Below are 15,795 nucleotides of genomic sequence, written 5' to 3'. Positions count from 1 at the left end.
CTGTGCAAACACCTGACTTCTGGATGGATGCTGAAGCAAATGCAGTATATGTGCTGCACAGCACCACCATGAAAGGAACCTTTAAACACTACACCTGATTTACTGAGGTTGCGCCAAGCTGGCAAGCACAAGAGAATGTTATGATCTGGTATACTAGCTATATCTGCTGTTAGGGGACTAACGTTTGCAAATCCCTTTTACAGCAAAGATTCAAACAGTCCTATGACTGTAATTTGCAAACATGTATTATTATTATTATTGATTTATAAAGCGCCAATATATTCCGTGGCGCTGTACAAATACCCCTTTATAGGAGACTTTTTAAGCAGTTTTTCTCATTGAGTAAAATGTTCTTTTCATGCATTCTTTATTACTTTAGGCAGGGGTCACACTTGTCTTTCAGTTTCTACACTTTGCAGAAAACTGAAAGACAAGTGTGACCCCTGCCTTACAGCAGCTAATGTAATTTATAGAGAAAACTGACAAATTGCGCAAGATGTCAGTTTTTTTTCTGCATGCGAAATCTGCATTAAAGTGTGACCTTGCTTATTGATTAACATGAGTTCTCAGTTGAAGTCAGTTTTTCTGTGCAGAAAACGCGTACGAAAGCCGGTAAGTGTGACCCCTGCCTTAAAGTAACTTCTTATACCTATTTAGCTGTATGTATACATTATTGTTCCATTAGGCTGAATTCACAGTGGTCAGTTGCATTATGCACACGTTATGAGTGTGAACTGCATTGGAGACTGGATATAGACTTTAATACAGGTTAGTATAGCGTGCGATCAGTTACAACACAGTAATGTGAACAGGCCCATAGGATTGTATGGGCAATGAGTTGACATGCAGAATTATTCTGCAACGCATCTGAGCACAGTGAGCTAGCCCTCATCTTCAGCAGTTCTATACAGGCTAAATAGGTGTATGTATACACTGCCCTTCAGTAACGCCACAGCACATTTACGGTGTCACGTTGCACTGGAAGTACCTGATCGTCCGTCGCAAAGTCCACAGCGCGTTACCGTTGGACTTCCGTGGCAACACAGCAGAAGTAATGTAAGTCAATGGGCGGTACAGGAAATTTTAACATGTTGGTGGTGGTGCGTAACTGGACAAGGGGCGGCGCTATGCATTTGACCCTGTTGGCGCACTCTGCCGCAGGGCTATATGATTGACATTTTGCGTGATGCGCCAGGGGACAGGGTGTTATCAAACTCTTTTACAGGCAGAGCATTGAACATGTTCAGATGTACCAGTAAGGTTAATACATTTTATACACGGTTTCTGCCCATGCCAGCTTCCAGTCTGGTATTATGAGGCACCGTTCAAATACAGAATTAAAGTAGTACTCTGGGAGGAAAAGTACTGCTCACTGACAGTAGTTTTCCTATTACCCTCTGTGTATAAAAAGATGCGTTAAAGGGAACCCAAAGTGAGAGTGATATGGAGGCTTCCTTTTAAATAATGCAGATTACCTGGCTGCCCTGCGGATCCTCTGCCTCTAATACTTATAGCCTTGGACCCCGAACAAGCAGATCAGATGTGTCTGACTGAAGTGTGACTGGATTAGCCACATGCGTGTTTCAGGTGTGTGATTTAGATACCACTGATTAGCAGGACAGCCAGGCAACTGGTATTATTTAAGAGGAAATAAATGTGGCAGCCTCCATATGTCTCACACCTCAGATTCCTTTTAAAGAGACCATTTGTTTTTTGTTTTGTTTTTTTAAAGACTACCATTTGTGATCAGAATTGTCAGTTGTTTTCAAATATTAGTGGTTACTGTTTACCTGCACACTTTTTTATGCGTCTCTATTTATTTTCGTGTGGAGATGAATACAATTGGATCTGATAGGTTACTGTTCCCTGTTATGCTGGGCATAGACTGGTCGATCTAGCGGCCGATTAGCCGTCGGATCGACTCCAGCCGCGTCCCCGCTCGTCAGCGTGGATCGATTCCTGTTCATCCCCGCCAGCGGTCCTTATCAGCCACTCGATTCCCTGCCATTGGCCGCCGGCGGGAATCGAGCGGGTGCGGATCGAGCGGCATGATCGGGCCAGCTGAATATTATCAGCTGGCTGGATCAGCTGGTCGATACACGGTACAGAAACGTACCGTGTATCCCCAGCATAGCAGAGAGGCAATTGAGAGCTCTTCTTGTGACTAGGAGTGAAGTGACTGCAGAGGTCCTGTATATTCTGCTGTGAAGAGTTACATCTCTACCTCCTGTAAGTGCCTTTGTGAATATATTCACTGGCTCTGAGCGGTTCATTAGACGGCCCCATGCTCCCAGACAGATGGCATGGCCCAGTTTTCCACTGGGAGTGGCCTTAAATCTACTCCTAGGAGACAGGATGCTGAATCTCAGGTCCAATACAAGGTGTGCGGATTTCAAATGCAAATCATGCCCACTGTGCCCAGGGAGGGGGGATTTGTGTTAAAGGTTAGTCCCAGCATGAAATGCACCCTGTAGAGGATGAAATAGGAGTACAGTGCTGCTTGCACACAATTAATTGGGCAATGGCATCTAATGAAGCCCCACGTTGAGGAGTCAAACGCTTTCTTTCACACTTACACAGGAGGACAAGATGCTGAGCGGATTGTAATGAGGAATGCTGTAGTTTAACTCCTGTTGCCCCATAGTTAATAGTCGTATTACACGTGCAATTAACTCTTTAGCAGCCAATCTATTTAGAGGCTTGCAAGTGCTCCAGGCTAATTTATTTTAGCACATTTTTCATTTCTTTGTTACGTTTTCTTGCTTCTAATTTGTACTGCTGTTATGTGTATTTATGGCCACTTGTCACTAGGGGACAGTGTGAGACAATAACAGAGGACTTCTGCTTTCAGTTTCTATATTTTCTGCTAGAGAAAGAGATCAAAGCATTTCAAGAATTTACAGCACAGCGAAGGTCTGCTACAGTGCACTTATCTCAAATGCAGTAACTCTATTGAAGTGCCTAATGGGTTAATACACAGAATGGTGAGAGACTATACTATACAAAATAATTTACATATACATTCAGTAGGTTGTATTTATAACCTTTTCAGCATAGATAACAGATCATTTTCCTTGTCTGATGCGTTTAAAAATTACTGTGAGTTGAGTTTGAGTTAATGGGAATGTCCAGGAATGAAATTAAGTAGTGGCATTCGCATTGATAAGTGTGATTAATAAAGATGCCTTTGGAACAGAGCTTTTCAGGCTGAGAAATCCTTTATGTAGCTTTGCTTGCTTAGGCTGAGCACCTATGCATTGAAACGTAAGATAAGTCCCCCTGGAGCCCGTTTCCTGTTAGGAGAGTTGGAGGTCTTACATTTGCTCACATCTATTTACTGTGAGCCAGAAAGTCTCATCTCCAAATGTAGATACATACTCTTTATATTGTAATGCAGGGATTTACAGGAAGTGTAGTGTGCCATCAGTTGTTCCTCAAACTAAAATAGCTATCACAGACGCATGGCCGGGCCTGTCGTCGAATACAAAAGTAGCTGGCGGCGGGGGACAGGAGGATCCGATCGTGGCTGTGAGGGCACGGGACGGCTTTAGGGGGCTAGTAGAAGCCCCAGGTGAGTAAAACTGATTTTTTTTTTCAGACTTAAGTGTCCCTTTAATCAACATCCCCCTCGAAATGGGAGTATTAGACTAACTATGGTAGGATTAGATTGTGAGTTCCTCTGTGGGTAGGATCAGAATTCACTTATGCACTCGCCTAGGCTACATTAATAGTGCCACTTGCAGCTGTAGAAGCATAGTTTACAGTCTAGCATATCCTACATTTACCTACTGCCTATATAATTGTCCTGAATACCTTTGGCCCAAAGTCATGTCATTTGGGCAAAATGATCACTTCTTTCCACGATATGGCAGAGCTAGCCCTATAAGCAGCCATTTAACACAGTGATTTCATATGCAGTTGAGTTAGAGAGTAGTGCGAAAAAGAGTAGTCTACCGTTAATAGTCGATGCCTTCATTAGGCATTTAATATAAGAGGTGGGTGTGGGGTGACAGATGTCACAGTAGACAAGGGGGTTACCAGTAGCTAGAGGTGATGGTAAGTAGTTAATGAATGGCATTAGTAGTGAGACAGACTTTTAGGCCATTCTGTTGTAAGGTGGGGAAAGCTCAAGTAAAGAATAGATCTGCATTGCATAGTGGTAGCCCGAGAGGCTGTTTAAAAAATAATCATAAGTGTGGACAATATTAGGTCACTGGAGGAGCACATAAGATTCTAGACAGTCCTAAACAAAGGCAATAAATATCTGGTTGAAGCATTCCAACTTTGTCTGGACTAATAAAAATAAAGACCCAACCCAACGTGTCTCTCTAGCCAGGCACAACTGGCCCAGTAAATGTACTCCTAGTAAATGTGCTTAGCGGTTTCCCTGAATTTAGTGACGTTACTGGAAATCATGGGGCCCTATCACTAAATGTTAATGTGCTCCAGACCAAGTCACACTGGAGCAATGACGCCTGCTGCTACCCCATGCATACAGTGTTCAGCGCATGCAGCAAATTATCCTATAGCTATAAGGTCTCAGGGTGGAGGAAACCATCTTGATCCCTTCTGCTCCAGGGACCCATAGCGATCACTGTGGCTGCTATGGCTATTGTGACACCTCAGCTAGCATTTTAAAAGAACCCATATGAAACTTATGAGGCACCTTTATGCAATCCATCCTAATGGATAGGGCATGTAACTAAATGTTTGAAAAGAATTGTGTGTTTTATTTACATTGAATTAAATTAACAGACTGATGGAGCATACTTAGTTTGTTATTCCCCGTATTGTGACATTCTGTGTAGCTGATTTTATTGTTACTTTCATCTGTCTATTGTATGTGTTTTGAGGAAGATGGAGTCTAACACTGGGACTGATGTGTGAAGAGTTGGCTGTCACAGTGGGTGGTTGCCCTTGATTTCATTCCATGGAAGAGGAGGTTTTCTCATGCTTTAGTGTAATGATTGTGGTGTTAATTGTTCTTCTAAAGCAAGTGATTTCCTTAAGGTATAGCGGATGGTACAACAGTTGTCTAATCTTTTCATAGTGATTGGAGTTTCTCTTTAAAACCGAGGTGACGTGACACGATGAGATAGCAATGTGTATGTACAGGGCCAAGCTTATAAATAACTGCTGTGTTCCTTTTTTTCCTTCTGTGCCTGAAAGAGTTAAAAATCAGGTATGCACGTGACCGTTTTTGTTCCGGTCGGGACTGGGTCGAACTATAGTGTAACCCTCACTGATAAGGAATTCCAGCCACAAAACACTTTTCTGTCCTCAAATGGCTTCTGAGAGCAGGAAAGAGATAAAGGGTCATTAGTTCATAGATTTGAGCTCTGGCATACTTCAATACATGTGTCATTGAGCAGAGACAATGAAACAGTAAAAATGTAAAAGGGTAGATTTTAAATATAAAATAAAACTGTGGTATATGTTAAAAAGTAATTTTTAGGAGGAGGAGGATAGATGGTTATTTATCCAATCAGCTTATTTTTACCTCAATGTCCTTTAACAGTTATAGGGCGGTGGTCCAGAAAATGATTTTACAGAAGAGACTTTTAGCTGCTATAGGCTGCTGCTAGCATGACATCATTTATCGGCAGGAACTGTCTGCACATGTTGATTTGTAGTGAATACAAGACTCTGCTACATGTCATATCCTTAAGGCCACGTTCTCAGTGACCGTTGCGTTCCTTGTGACAGCAGGAACGCAACGGATCGAGACAGTTGTGCCTCACGTTACCTGCACATTATGTCGTACAGATCTGTGGAGTTGGTACAAAAATCATCTGACTGACTCCAACTTCAGGTGGCTAAAATGGCTCAGACTTCTCGAATCTGACTATACAACTCTTGCAGGGCTGTGGAGTGGGCGCAAAAATCATCCAACTCGGAAGGTGGCCACTAACGATCCAATTTCTAGCGAAAAATCGTTTGAGCGATCAGATTCAGATCGGAAGAAAAATTGTCCACTACACCATCAACGAACCAATCTTTGCTTCCTATCTCTGACAATCAACAAGAAAATCCAAATTTTGATTTGACAAAAATCCAATCAGACAACTATTTTTATAATTGTTTGTAATCTATAGTTTGTGCCCATCATCGAAGATTTACAACCAATCCGATCAAAATTTCTGATCGCTCAAATGATTTTTCGCTAGAAATTAGACCATTAGTGGCCACCTTGACTCTGACTGCTCAGTTTATGAAACCACCAACTCCACAGCCCTGGTTTCATATACAGTAAGGCATACAGTTCAATAAAAACCATAAGGGCCTGTACACGCTGGCTGCGTTGCAGTGCATTTTTAACATTTTTGAATAATCATGAAAATCGTGATGACCTGTACCCAGGTTGTGCTATGCATTTTTTTAAAAAAAAGGCTATTGCAGTGTCAGCTGCACTTTTTAAGTGCTGTGCTTGAATAACACATTAAAAAACGCAATGCATTTTTCATCGCATTTTTGCTAAACAATCGGGAAACCAGGAAAAGATAGCCTCAGCAAAATCGTAAGCACGTCGCAAGCTTACAAAAAATCGCAAGTAGAAATTTGATTAAAAAAACGCAATTGCATTGCACTGCGTTTGTGATTGTGCTTGGCAACTGTGTAGTTGGAGTTGAGCAGTCAGAGCATTTTTTGGTACCTGGAGTCTGAGTCGGTGGTTTCATAAACCAGCCCGCCCCCTCCGATCCTCCAATGACCTGCGCCTAGTCGCACCACGCATAACTCAGTCACACGCACGATTGCAGGACTTCACCAGGGCTGCCCCTACTCTCTGGAACTCTCTCCCACCAGCCGTCAGACTCGCCCCCACCTTTAATACCTTCAAACAAGCTCTCAAGACTCACCTCTTCACATCGCATACCCCCCTACACCAGCATCATAATATGTTCTGTTAGACCCCCTCTCAAAAGACGCACCTATTGTCTCCACCCCACCCTTTAGATTGTAAGCCTCTGGCAGGGCCCTCCTCCCTAATGTATCCAGCTTGATTATGCAATCTTACAACCACCCCTCTTGTAGACGCGAACAGTCTCTATTTTGACCTATGACACTGTATTGTTATCAAATCATTTGCATGATCTTGTTTTGTTGTGAGTTTCCGTATGTTCTACCTGTATGTTAACCCATTTATCTATTGTGCAGCGCTGCGTAATATGTTGGCGCTTTATAAATACAATAAATAATAATAATAATAAATTTTGGAGTCAGAGTACTTAGAGTTGGAGGTTTCATAAACTGAGGAGCCGAATGATTTTTGTACCGGCACTTCAACGCTGGTTACAAAGCAGCTGTTGCAACGCATCACTGTGAACTTGGCCTTAAAGTCAACTTCACTAGCTAATGCAATCACTTTGATTGAATCTGCTGGTTATTTATTCGTGGTCACATTTGTGATCATTTCACTTACAGTTAGTTTTGGAAAGTTAATTGAATGATGAGTGGGGGTACATTTTCATTGTGTCTGCATTTTTTATTTATTTATTTTTTTACTGCCTCGGAGTTCAATTCCAGCAGGATCACAATGAAGGGAATCTTGGGTCAGATTTCGGGATAAACTTGATCAAAACTGAATGCTGTAATACAGCAATTCAGTTGCTACTCAGGCAATAGTTTTGTAATACAGTCTAATCAATTTGTAATTGATCCATGATCTATCTTTTGTCAGTGTATGTGTGCTAAGTTGTGTTTTCATGTACATAGAGAAGGTGCCTCAATGGAGATAAAATGTTTAAAAATTGTGTAAAAGGGAAGTATAACTTAACTCAATGATGGACAAACCCAAATAGGTGTAAAAAGAATACAGGTGATCACTGATCACTTGACGACACATTTTGCAGGTGTGTCCTCCCTTCCTCGGGTCAAAAAGTGTCTTGAGGTGGATAGAAAATAGCTGTGATGCCTATATTAGTAGGTTGTGTTTTGTATTGGATGAGGAACATGTTAGGCTATAGTGGTAGTCGTGTAATAATGTAGCGTCTTGCTTTACTATCAGTGTTTTAACTGTCATGTCACGATCCATGGGCCAATCAGCAAAGGTCAGCAATAAATGTTCTTCAGAATAATGTTTTACCCAACGAAGTCCAAAATTTAACATAAATTCTGAAGGCAATCATGTTAATTAGTGTAAATTATAATCGTTACCTTTGGAACTGAACTTTTCAAATTGAAACCTCCTTTGTGCCGCTGTTCTCGCTGCAGCTGTGCACCTTTTCATACAGTGGAGTAGTACTTCTTTCCTCTTAGCAGAGTTGAGGTCTTAAAATTGTTCACACCTACTTTCTGTGAATTGCAGTCTCAGCTACTGGGGATCCCAGAAAATATTATTAGAGATCTATTTTTCATTTTCTGTGTTGTGTGTTTACACCTGATTGACCCGCCCATCATCTGAATCCAGAAAGTAATCTGTACTGTAGTTCCAAGCATATTTGGCCCACAAGCTCTCGCATGCTGTTCTGTATTCTGTTATCTTACTGTTAGAATTTGCTATGTTTAATTTTGGGGCTACTTGCTCTGCATTGTAAAAGAATGGGCTTGGTATAAACACGGTTTCACTTTTCATAAGCTACTTGGGCAATTTGTAAAACCTGATCTCTTTATTCTGTGATCAGAAAGCACATTGGGCAAGTGTATTGCTTGTGCCATAATTCTGTTATACTTCCATTACCGTTATGATGTTGAACAATGTGTCAGAGTGGTTATGGGAGAAATGGATGGTCTGCAATCGAGCTCCTTTTCTCGTGTGGCGTTGGTTGTGTGGTAATGATCCAGCAAGGTCACCTGTCCTACACTTAGGAACAGCAGCTGCACACATTTTGTGACCTCGTAAGCAAGCGTTCCAATTTAGCATGTAGACGGCACACTTACAATATTGGAAAGACTGTTATTTTCTGCTTCTGATCGTTTGGTTCTGTTGCATAATGTCTTCATCAAAAACTGACCTTTTATTCCCAGATCTTCTCTCTTCACTGACCCTTTTTTGACCCAAACGACAAACCTTGTTCTCTCTAAATGGTTGCATTTCAGGTGCCTTACCTCAGATCGCATTCTTAACAATTTCCTCCCTACTGACCAAGATTTCTGGTCCCCAACCTTCACGTCCCATTCATTTTAGGTTATGTCCTTACTGCCCTTCCTAGGCCCTAACTCCCAAATGTAGGCTACACCATTGAACAATGAAATTTATTATGCACTGGCAATGCATTTTATGGGTTTGAACCCACTTTCTCGGGGTAATTGTAGTGCTACAACACTTTGTTAAAAGAGCGCTCTTTGCTCGGCTAACAAAGTGTTGTGGCATGACTATTGGCCTGATCTGACCCATGAAATGTGTTGCCAGTTGCATAATTTCATTGTTGTATGAAGTTGCCATTACTGACGTAAGCCACCTCTTTTTTTCCATTTTAGTTGTTTTTAACTTTTTTTTTTTTTTTTTGCTCTGTCAAGCAGGTTGTTTTTGGTTACCATGAACTGTCAGGGTATACCTTAGTACTGGTCCAAGCCCTATCCCAAAGATACATATCAGTCCATACCATGCTCTTATGAGGACCAAAAAGTCAGAAACAGGCTGCATGCATGTTGATTAGTGTGGCTCTGTAAAATGTATTCGCTACAGACTCACTATACACCAGCAGTTCTGGGCATGCAGCTTTGCTTTCAGGGACATAAAGAGACAATTTGTATATTCAGGAGTAATGCATCATGGGAAACCACAGTTGCTCACTTAAACAGAAGGTATTTGCAATTCAGCTTTAAGAAGGCAAAATTACATTTAGCTTGCCCAGCAGCTATGCTTAGCCAACCTCAGAATATACGCCTACCCTGAACTTCCCATTTCTAGAACTGGCCAATTTGACAGCCAAAATCCCGATAACCTCTGACATCTGTTTGAATTTGAACGCTAAAGGCCCGGCAAGTCACTGTGACTTTTTACCAGAAGAGGAGCCGTGTAATGTATCATTTTAGCTGTATAAAGTCTTTATACTTGGCCATAACTTAAGCTATTAATCTAAACTTAATCGTTCAAGACCTTCCCCACTCTACTCATAGTGGTACTTGCCTATAAGCTTTGATGGCAATTCATATTGCCATTCTCCAACAACCTATCAATTCATGCATTTGTGCTCCAGTAAAGCACCCACCATTATGGCGGACCATATGACCAGACCACTATTTTGGTGTCACTTGAAGACCTGAAAAATGCATTCCTATAGACAAGCTATGTATCCTTTGCTCTACACTCCACAGAGAGTGCAAACCAGTGCTGGAAAAACACCCTTACAAAAACCCTATCTTGCTGGTCATAATATTTGTAAGATCAGCATGGAATTTGAATTTGTGATGATTATAGCACATATGCCATATTCCCTTGGCGTAATAAACAGCTTAGGCTAGCAGTAGGATGTGTTTCTCCGCAGCAGAATGATCTTTCCTTCTAGTGCTCTGAATACTTAGGGCATCTGTGCGATGTCAGAAAAAATAACATGTTAGATGCTGCTCACACCTGACTGAATTATTGTTTCCACTTTGCAGCCCATATTTACTTTTATAAACTGTCTCTTCCCTGAAAACGGTGTGGTTATTTAGTGAGGAATCTTGGGGCAGAGGGGAGAGATGCAAACATCCTTTCCTTGGCTTATCTCTAACATAGCTTTTCTTTTTGTCCTTCACAGGCCGATGCCAAAATGGTGTGTGACGTGGTGAGTCGCATGGAGGACACGGAACCTTTCTCTCCTGAACTGCTCTCGGCTATGATGAGACTGTGGGCAGATTCTGGAATCCAGGAGTGCTTCAACCGATCCAGGGAATATCAACTTAATGACTCTGCTAAATAGTATGTAACACTTTTGTGGTGTATAGTAATTGCTTTGAACATGTATTGATAAACAGTAGTTAAGAAAAACTACTCAGGATGACTAGAAAAAGAGATTACTTACTAGAGCAGAACATAAACATAACAAAAATACAATAACACATTGCGGCGGTGTTCTCCATGTCTGCCAACATTAGACAGAAGGGGTGCAAACTATAATGATACAATATCCATCTTGAGATTACACATTATCCATCTTGAAAATAAACTAAACAGATGTTTTTTCAAGTTTGACTGAAACGCCTCCAGGGTGGGAGCTTTCTTGATTGGGTGTGGCAAGGCATTCCAATGGATTAGAGGTAGCATGAGAGACGACTCTTGAGTTGTACTTAGAGCCTCTGTTTTTTCAGCATTTAGGTTAGCCAGTTATCATTCATCCACTCTTGAAGGTCCGCTAAGCATGTTTTTATTTTTGGAATGGGGTCTGTCACATCGAGTTTGAATGATAAATATAACTGTGTGCCATGAGCATAGCAGTAGTATGTCAGACCATGTTTTTGGATGATTTTTCCAAGTGGCAGCCTGTATATGGTGAACAACAAGGGGGATATTGAGCCCAGGCGCACATTGTATTTTAGTGGTACGATGTTGGACCGGAAAGGCCCAAAGGCTACCTTGTGTGTTCTACCAGCCAAGGAGGAGTAGAACAATTGGATGACTAAGCCATCAATGCCACAGTACTATTGCAGCCTGTTAAGCAACCAGCACAATCTATATCATACAATAATCGTGTAAAATGGTCCATTTATGTGTGGCACAGTTGCTGATGGTTACTGGTAAATCCAAACTGCAGTGGCATCAATGGCATTTGGATAGGTAAATATCTAAATAAAAATCTCATCCGCACATGCCCTGGTCCCCATGCATCAAAGTTTGTTGTTTTGTTATACAAGATCCATGCTCTTTATGACTAGATAGTGTCTTACAATTCAGCACACCACAATCTGTAGGTGGTTCCTTTCACAATGGGTATTGGAGGTTGTTGTGCAGCCAGAATAGACATGAGCATATGCAGGCTCAAAAAACACACCGTACATGTTCATGAGGTTTTGGAATGTTAAAAGATAAACCGAAACAAAGTGTCCCAATGGTGTAGTACGTACGACTTACGAATGATAAATGCAATAACCGAAATATACACCCAAAGATGGGTCACCATACAGGCGACCACTAGAACCACAGATGGGGATCACAATCCCGCCCCCACTCAGGCTAAAAGTCGCTCTCTGTCATGGCTGGAATACACCCCACCACCACCACGGGTGGACGATATACGAATTAGAGATTGATGGTGCAGAGGCACCAATCAGAATAAAAGCATCTAAAATCCATTTAAAAATGGAGATAGTGGTGGACTTACTTCCAACATTACACCACATGTGTAATTTCAAACAGCATTTCTTTATTTGCGAAAAAAAAGCCACAGCAATAACTCCTCGTGTGACGCGTTTTGTGGGTGTACCCGCTTCCTCGGGCTGTGTTGTGGAGCATCTGTTTGTCCAGTGTAAAAGCCTGGCGCCTCCAGAGGCACCAAACTTTTACACTGGACAAACAGATGCTCCTCAACACTGCCTGAGGAAGCGGGTACGCCCACGAAACACGTCATATGTAAAGTTATTGCTGCGGCTTTCTTCGCAAATAAAGAAATGCTGTTTGAAATTAAACGTGTGGTGTATTTAATGTTGGAGGCAAGTCCACCACTATCTCCATTTTAGATGCTTTCATTCTGATTTTCACCTTTGCACCATCGATCTCCAGTTCCTTTAGAATGTTTGTTTCTTGAGTGGTGTCCATCGCTGGGATAGATTTGGAAAGAACGCTCATTTGTGATTGAGAGTGTGTGTTTTGGTTCACAATAATGTCAAATGCTGCCATTTTTAGTTGCTCCTATAGATGGGAGAATACTAGGTAAAAATAATACAGTGAATGTCTATGTCTGCATTTATTTAATGTATAACTGCCTGGATTTATGCAGACAGTCATCAGTTGGCGTTGCCTCTGGGATCAGTCTTTTGGCTGCTTCTAGGCCTCAAGTGCTGTCATAGGCATGCAGGGATGTGTCATTTAAAACCATACTGTCATTCAGAAAGCATCTGGAAGGTCCTTTGCCTCAGTTGTGACCAACTCACCTACCCATAATTTTTTGCAATGTGCCAATTTCCTTTTTCTGTGTGTCTTCTGGTGCAAACATACTGTTGGGTAGGGCTGGGCCGAGGCAGAGGCGAGAGAGGCTCTAGCCTCAGGGCGCAGTGTAGGAGGGGACGCACAACTCACTCAGCTATGATTCCTCTATTGTGTTTGAAGCAGAGAGAAATAAGAAAAGGTGAAACATGGCAATGTCTGCAAGCAAGATAACTAGAGATTAAAGGGAAGGTTCAAGGTACTTAAAAAAAAAACTGCACTCACCTGGGGCTTCTTCCAGCTCCTGGCAGTCGATCGGTGCCCTCGGCAAAGCTCCTCTCCCTCCGGGCGTCCAGCGGTGAAGAAGCCGACCTCGCCAGGTCGGCTTCCAGGTCGGCTTCCGTGCGCTCCACGGTGGGGGGTCACGTGGTTTAGAGACGTCATCGGGTCTCTACTGCGCAGGTACAGAACTACTGCCCTTGCGCAGTAGAGACCCAATGACGTCACATACATCACGTGACCCGCGCCGTGGAACGCACAGGACACCGACCGGGAAGCCGACCTGGCGAGGTCGGCTTCTTCAGCGCTGGACGCCCGGAGGGAGAGGAGCTGCGCCGAGGGCACCGATCGACTGCCAGGAGCTCGAAGAATTCCCAGGTGAGTGCAGTTTTTGTTTTTTTTTTAGATGCGCGGATCTTCCCTTTAAGGTGTTGGGGGCCCTGGGGAGCCTTTTAGTCTAATAGCAATCAGTGTGTGACGGCTGGAGTGGGAGGGATGGGGGGCGCACTTTGGTTTCTCAGCCTTGGGTGCTGGAGGACCTTGTCCCGCCTCTGTGTTGGGCTCATCTCCTCAAACGTTATCCAACAGACATTGGTCTCTTGAAAAACTTACGTGAACAGGCTCCTTATCAGCTAGTCATTTTTGATCTGGGTTTTGACAGATGTGTTGATTTAAAATTATATTGAAAATATGTCAGAGCCGCTGTGTAGACCACTTTGTTTTACCCCTTCCTAGCCCCCTTCTTCCCAGACAAGACCCAGTGCTCTGCAATAAGTGTGACATCATGGGCAGGTGAAGCCATCTGTCATTCTTGTCGCAGCCTTGCCTTCCTAATGCATTTGTGTTGGATGTTGGTCATCAGGGGGACTTGTAATCAATAGAGATCTGTTGGTCCCCTCTCACTGGTGACATTACCCATATGACTACCATGGATAGGTGAACTGGGCGACAGCAAGGAAAAGGAGGGAGTGGGTACGGCAGGGTGTGAGAGCAGCGGAACATTGGGCAACACTACCACGGGTGACACTTTAGTGCCAAAACCTTTTTGGTTTTTTTTAAATATAAAAATGAATCACTTCTTCTATGTAATTATAAATGCACATTTTTTAGACTGTTATAAAATGCTATTTAAAGGGAACTTTAAGTGAGAGGGATATGGCGCTGCCATAATTATTTCCTTTTAATCTATACCAGCTGCCTGGTGTCCTGCTGATCTCTTTAGCTGCTGTAGTGTCTTGAGTCACACACCTGAAACAAGCATGTGCGTAGGAGATAGCCGCTAGCAGAATACTGGTAAGATGTACTGCTAGTTTATTCCAATAGTAAAACATCTGTAAACATTATTAATATTTTACTATTTCCCAACATCACCCTGACACAACCCCCCCCCCCCCCCGGGGGGGGGGGGGGGGAGGGGTCCTGAGGTTAAGTTTTAGTGCCAACATGGTATGGTATGTAGTGGGTTACAGATTATACAGGACTAGTTAAAAGGCCACAACCACAACACCACAAGCCCTTCCCCCACAACGGGCGCACGGACACGACCCTCATGCGAGCGCGGGCATGTGTCCCGGCCCCCCACCACTGTGCCGCACACACAGACACAGGAGGATGCTGGGACGGGTTTTATTGTATAGAATTTAGTAAGTGTTTTCCCATTGTAAAATCTTTACTCTCCCTGATTTGACTTACATTCTGAAATTTATCACTGGTGATATCTTTAGATTTGCCATGCGATCTGTATGGAACGTTCATTTACTGAGAGTTCTATGCACAGAGGGAGATGCTGCTTTTTTGTCACTTGGAAAAAGCTGTTATTTCCCAGAATGAAATAAGGTTCACAGACAGCAAACTGTCAGGACACACGGACACAGGAGGATGCAGGGACAATAATAAATCGATTTCCGATAGAAGCGAAATGATCGGAAATCTGTCGAAAATCTGATCGGACATGTTGGAAATAATCAATCTGACAGTAAATCTGCCAGAAAATCTCAGTGTGTACCCAGCATTAGGGTTTTATTACATAGGATATATACAGGATTGGTGTAGCTATGGGTATGCAGAGGTTGTGACCACACCAGGGTCCCTGGACCTGTTGTGCACTCACAGGCCCCTCCTCCCCGGCTGTATGAGATCTTTACTAATGCTGTAGTGGGAATGATCGCTATTAGTGCTATGATTGGCTGTAATAATTAACAAACCTTATTCCTATCCTACAGGGCAGTACCTCCTCTCTTCTCTTCAGTTCAGTGTAGCCACTGTCGGGCAGCCAGTCAGTATGGGCATCACAGAGGTTATTGTTACGCCCTGATTGGGTGGGGCTCTCTAGATCTGTGACCACCAACCTATAATCTCAGGGCACAGTGTAGAATATCAACCCAGTGGGCTAAGGAAGGAGATCTTAGTAGTAGGCCCTGTAGTCTCCTCTGTGTACTGAGCCCTTATAGCCAGCTGCTTTACTGACGGAGGAATCCTATCACAGAACACTTTAAGCGTGAGACATACTGTGT

At 42.8% G+C, this 15,795-nt stretch overlaps 1 protein-coding gene across 2 annotated transcripts in view; it reads left to right on the top strand.

Annotated features, from left to right (window-relative positions):
* GNAO1 (G protein subunit alpha o1) overlaps positions 1-15,795 on the top strand; it is a 384,990-nt gene that overhangs the window by 259,616 nt on the left and 109,579 nt on the right. For both annotated transcript variants that reach the window (XM_068260490.1, XM_068260492.1), the window contains exon 4: positions 10,683-10,843. In XM_068260490.1, the coding sequence (XP_068116591.1) occupies positions 10,683-10,843 (161 nt within the window). The remainder of the gene's footprint in view (positions 1-10,682; positions 10,844-15,795) is intronic.

This window comes from Hyperolius riggenbachi, chromosome 11, assembly GCF_040937935.1.
Source record: "Hyperolius riggenbachi isolate aHypRig1 chromosome 11, aHypRig1.pri, whole genome shotgun sequence".
In the NCBI taxonomy this organism is placed as follows: domain Eukaryota; kingdom Metazoa; phylum Chordata; class Amphibia; order Anura; family Hyperoliidae; genus Hyperolius; species Hyperolius riggenbachi.
This window is presented reverse-complemented; position numbering and strand designations above follow the sequence as displayed.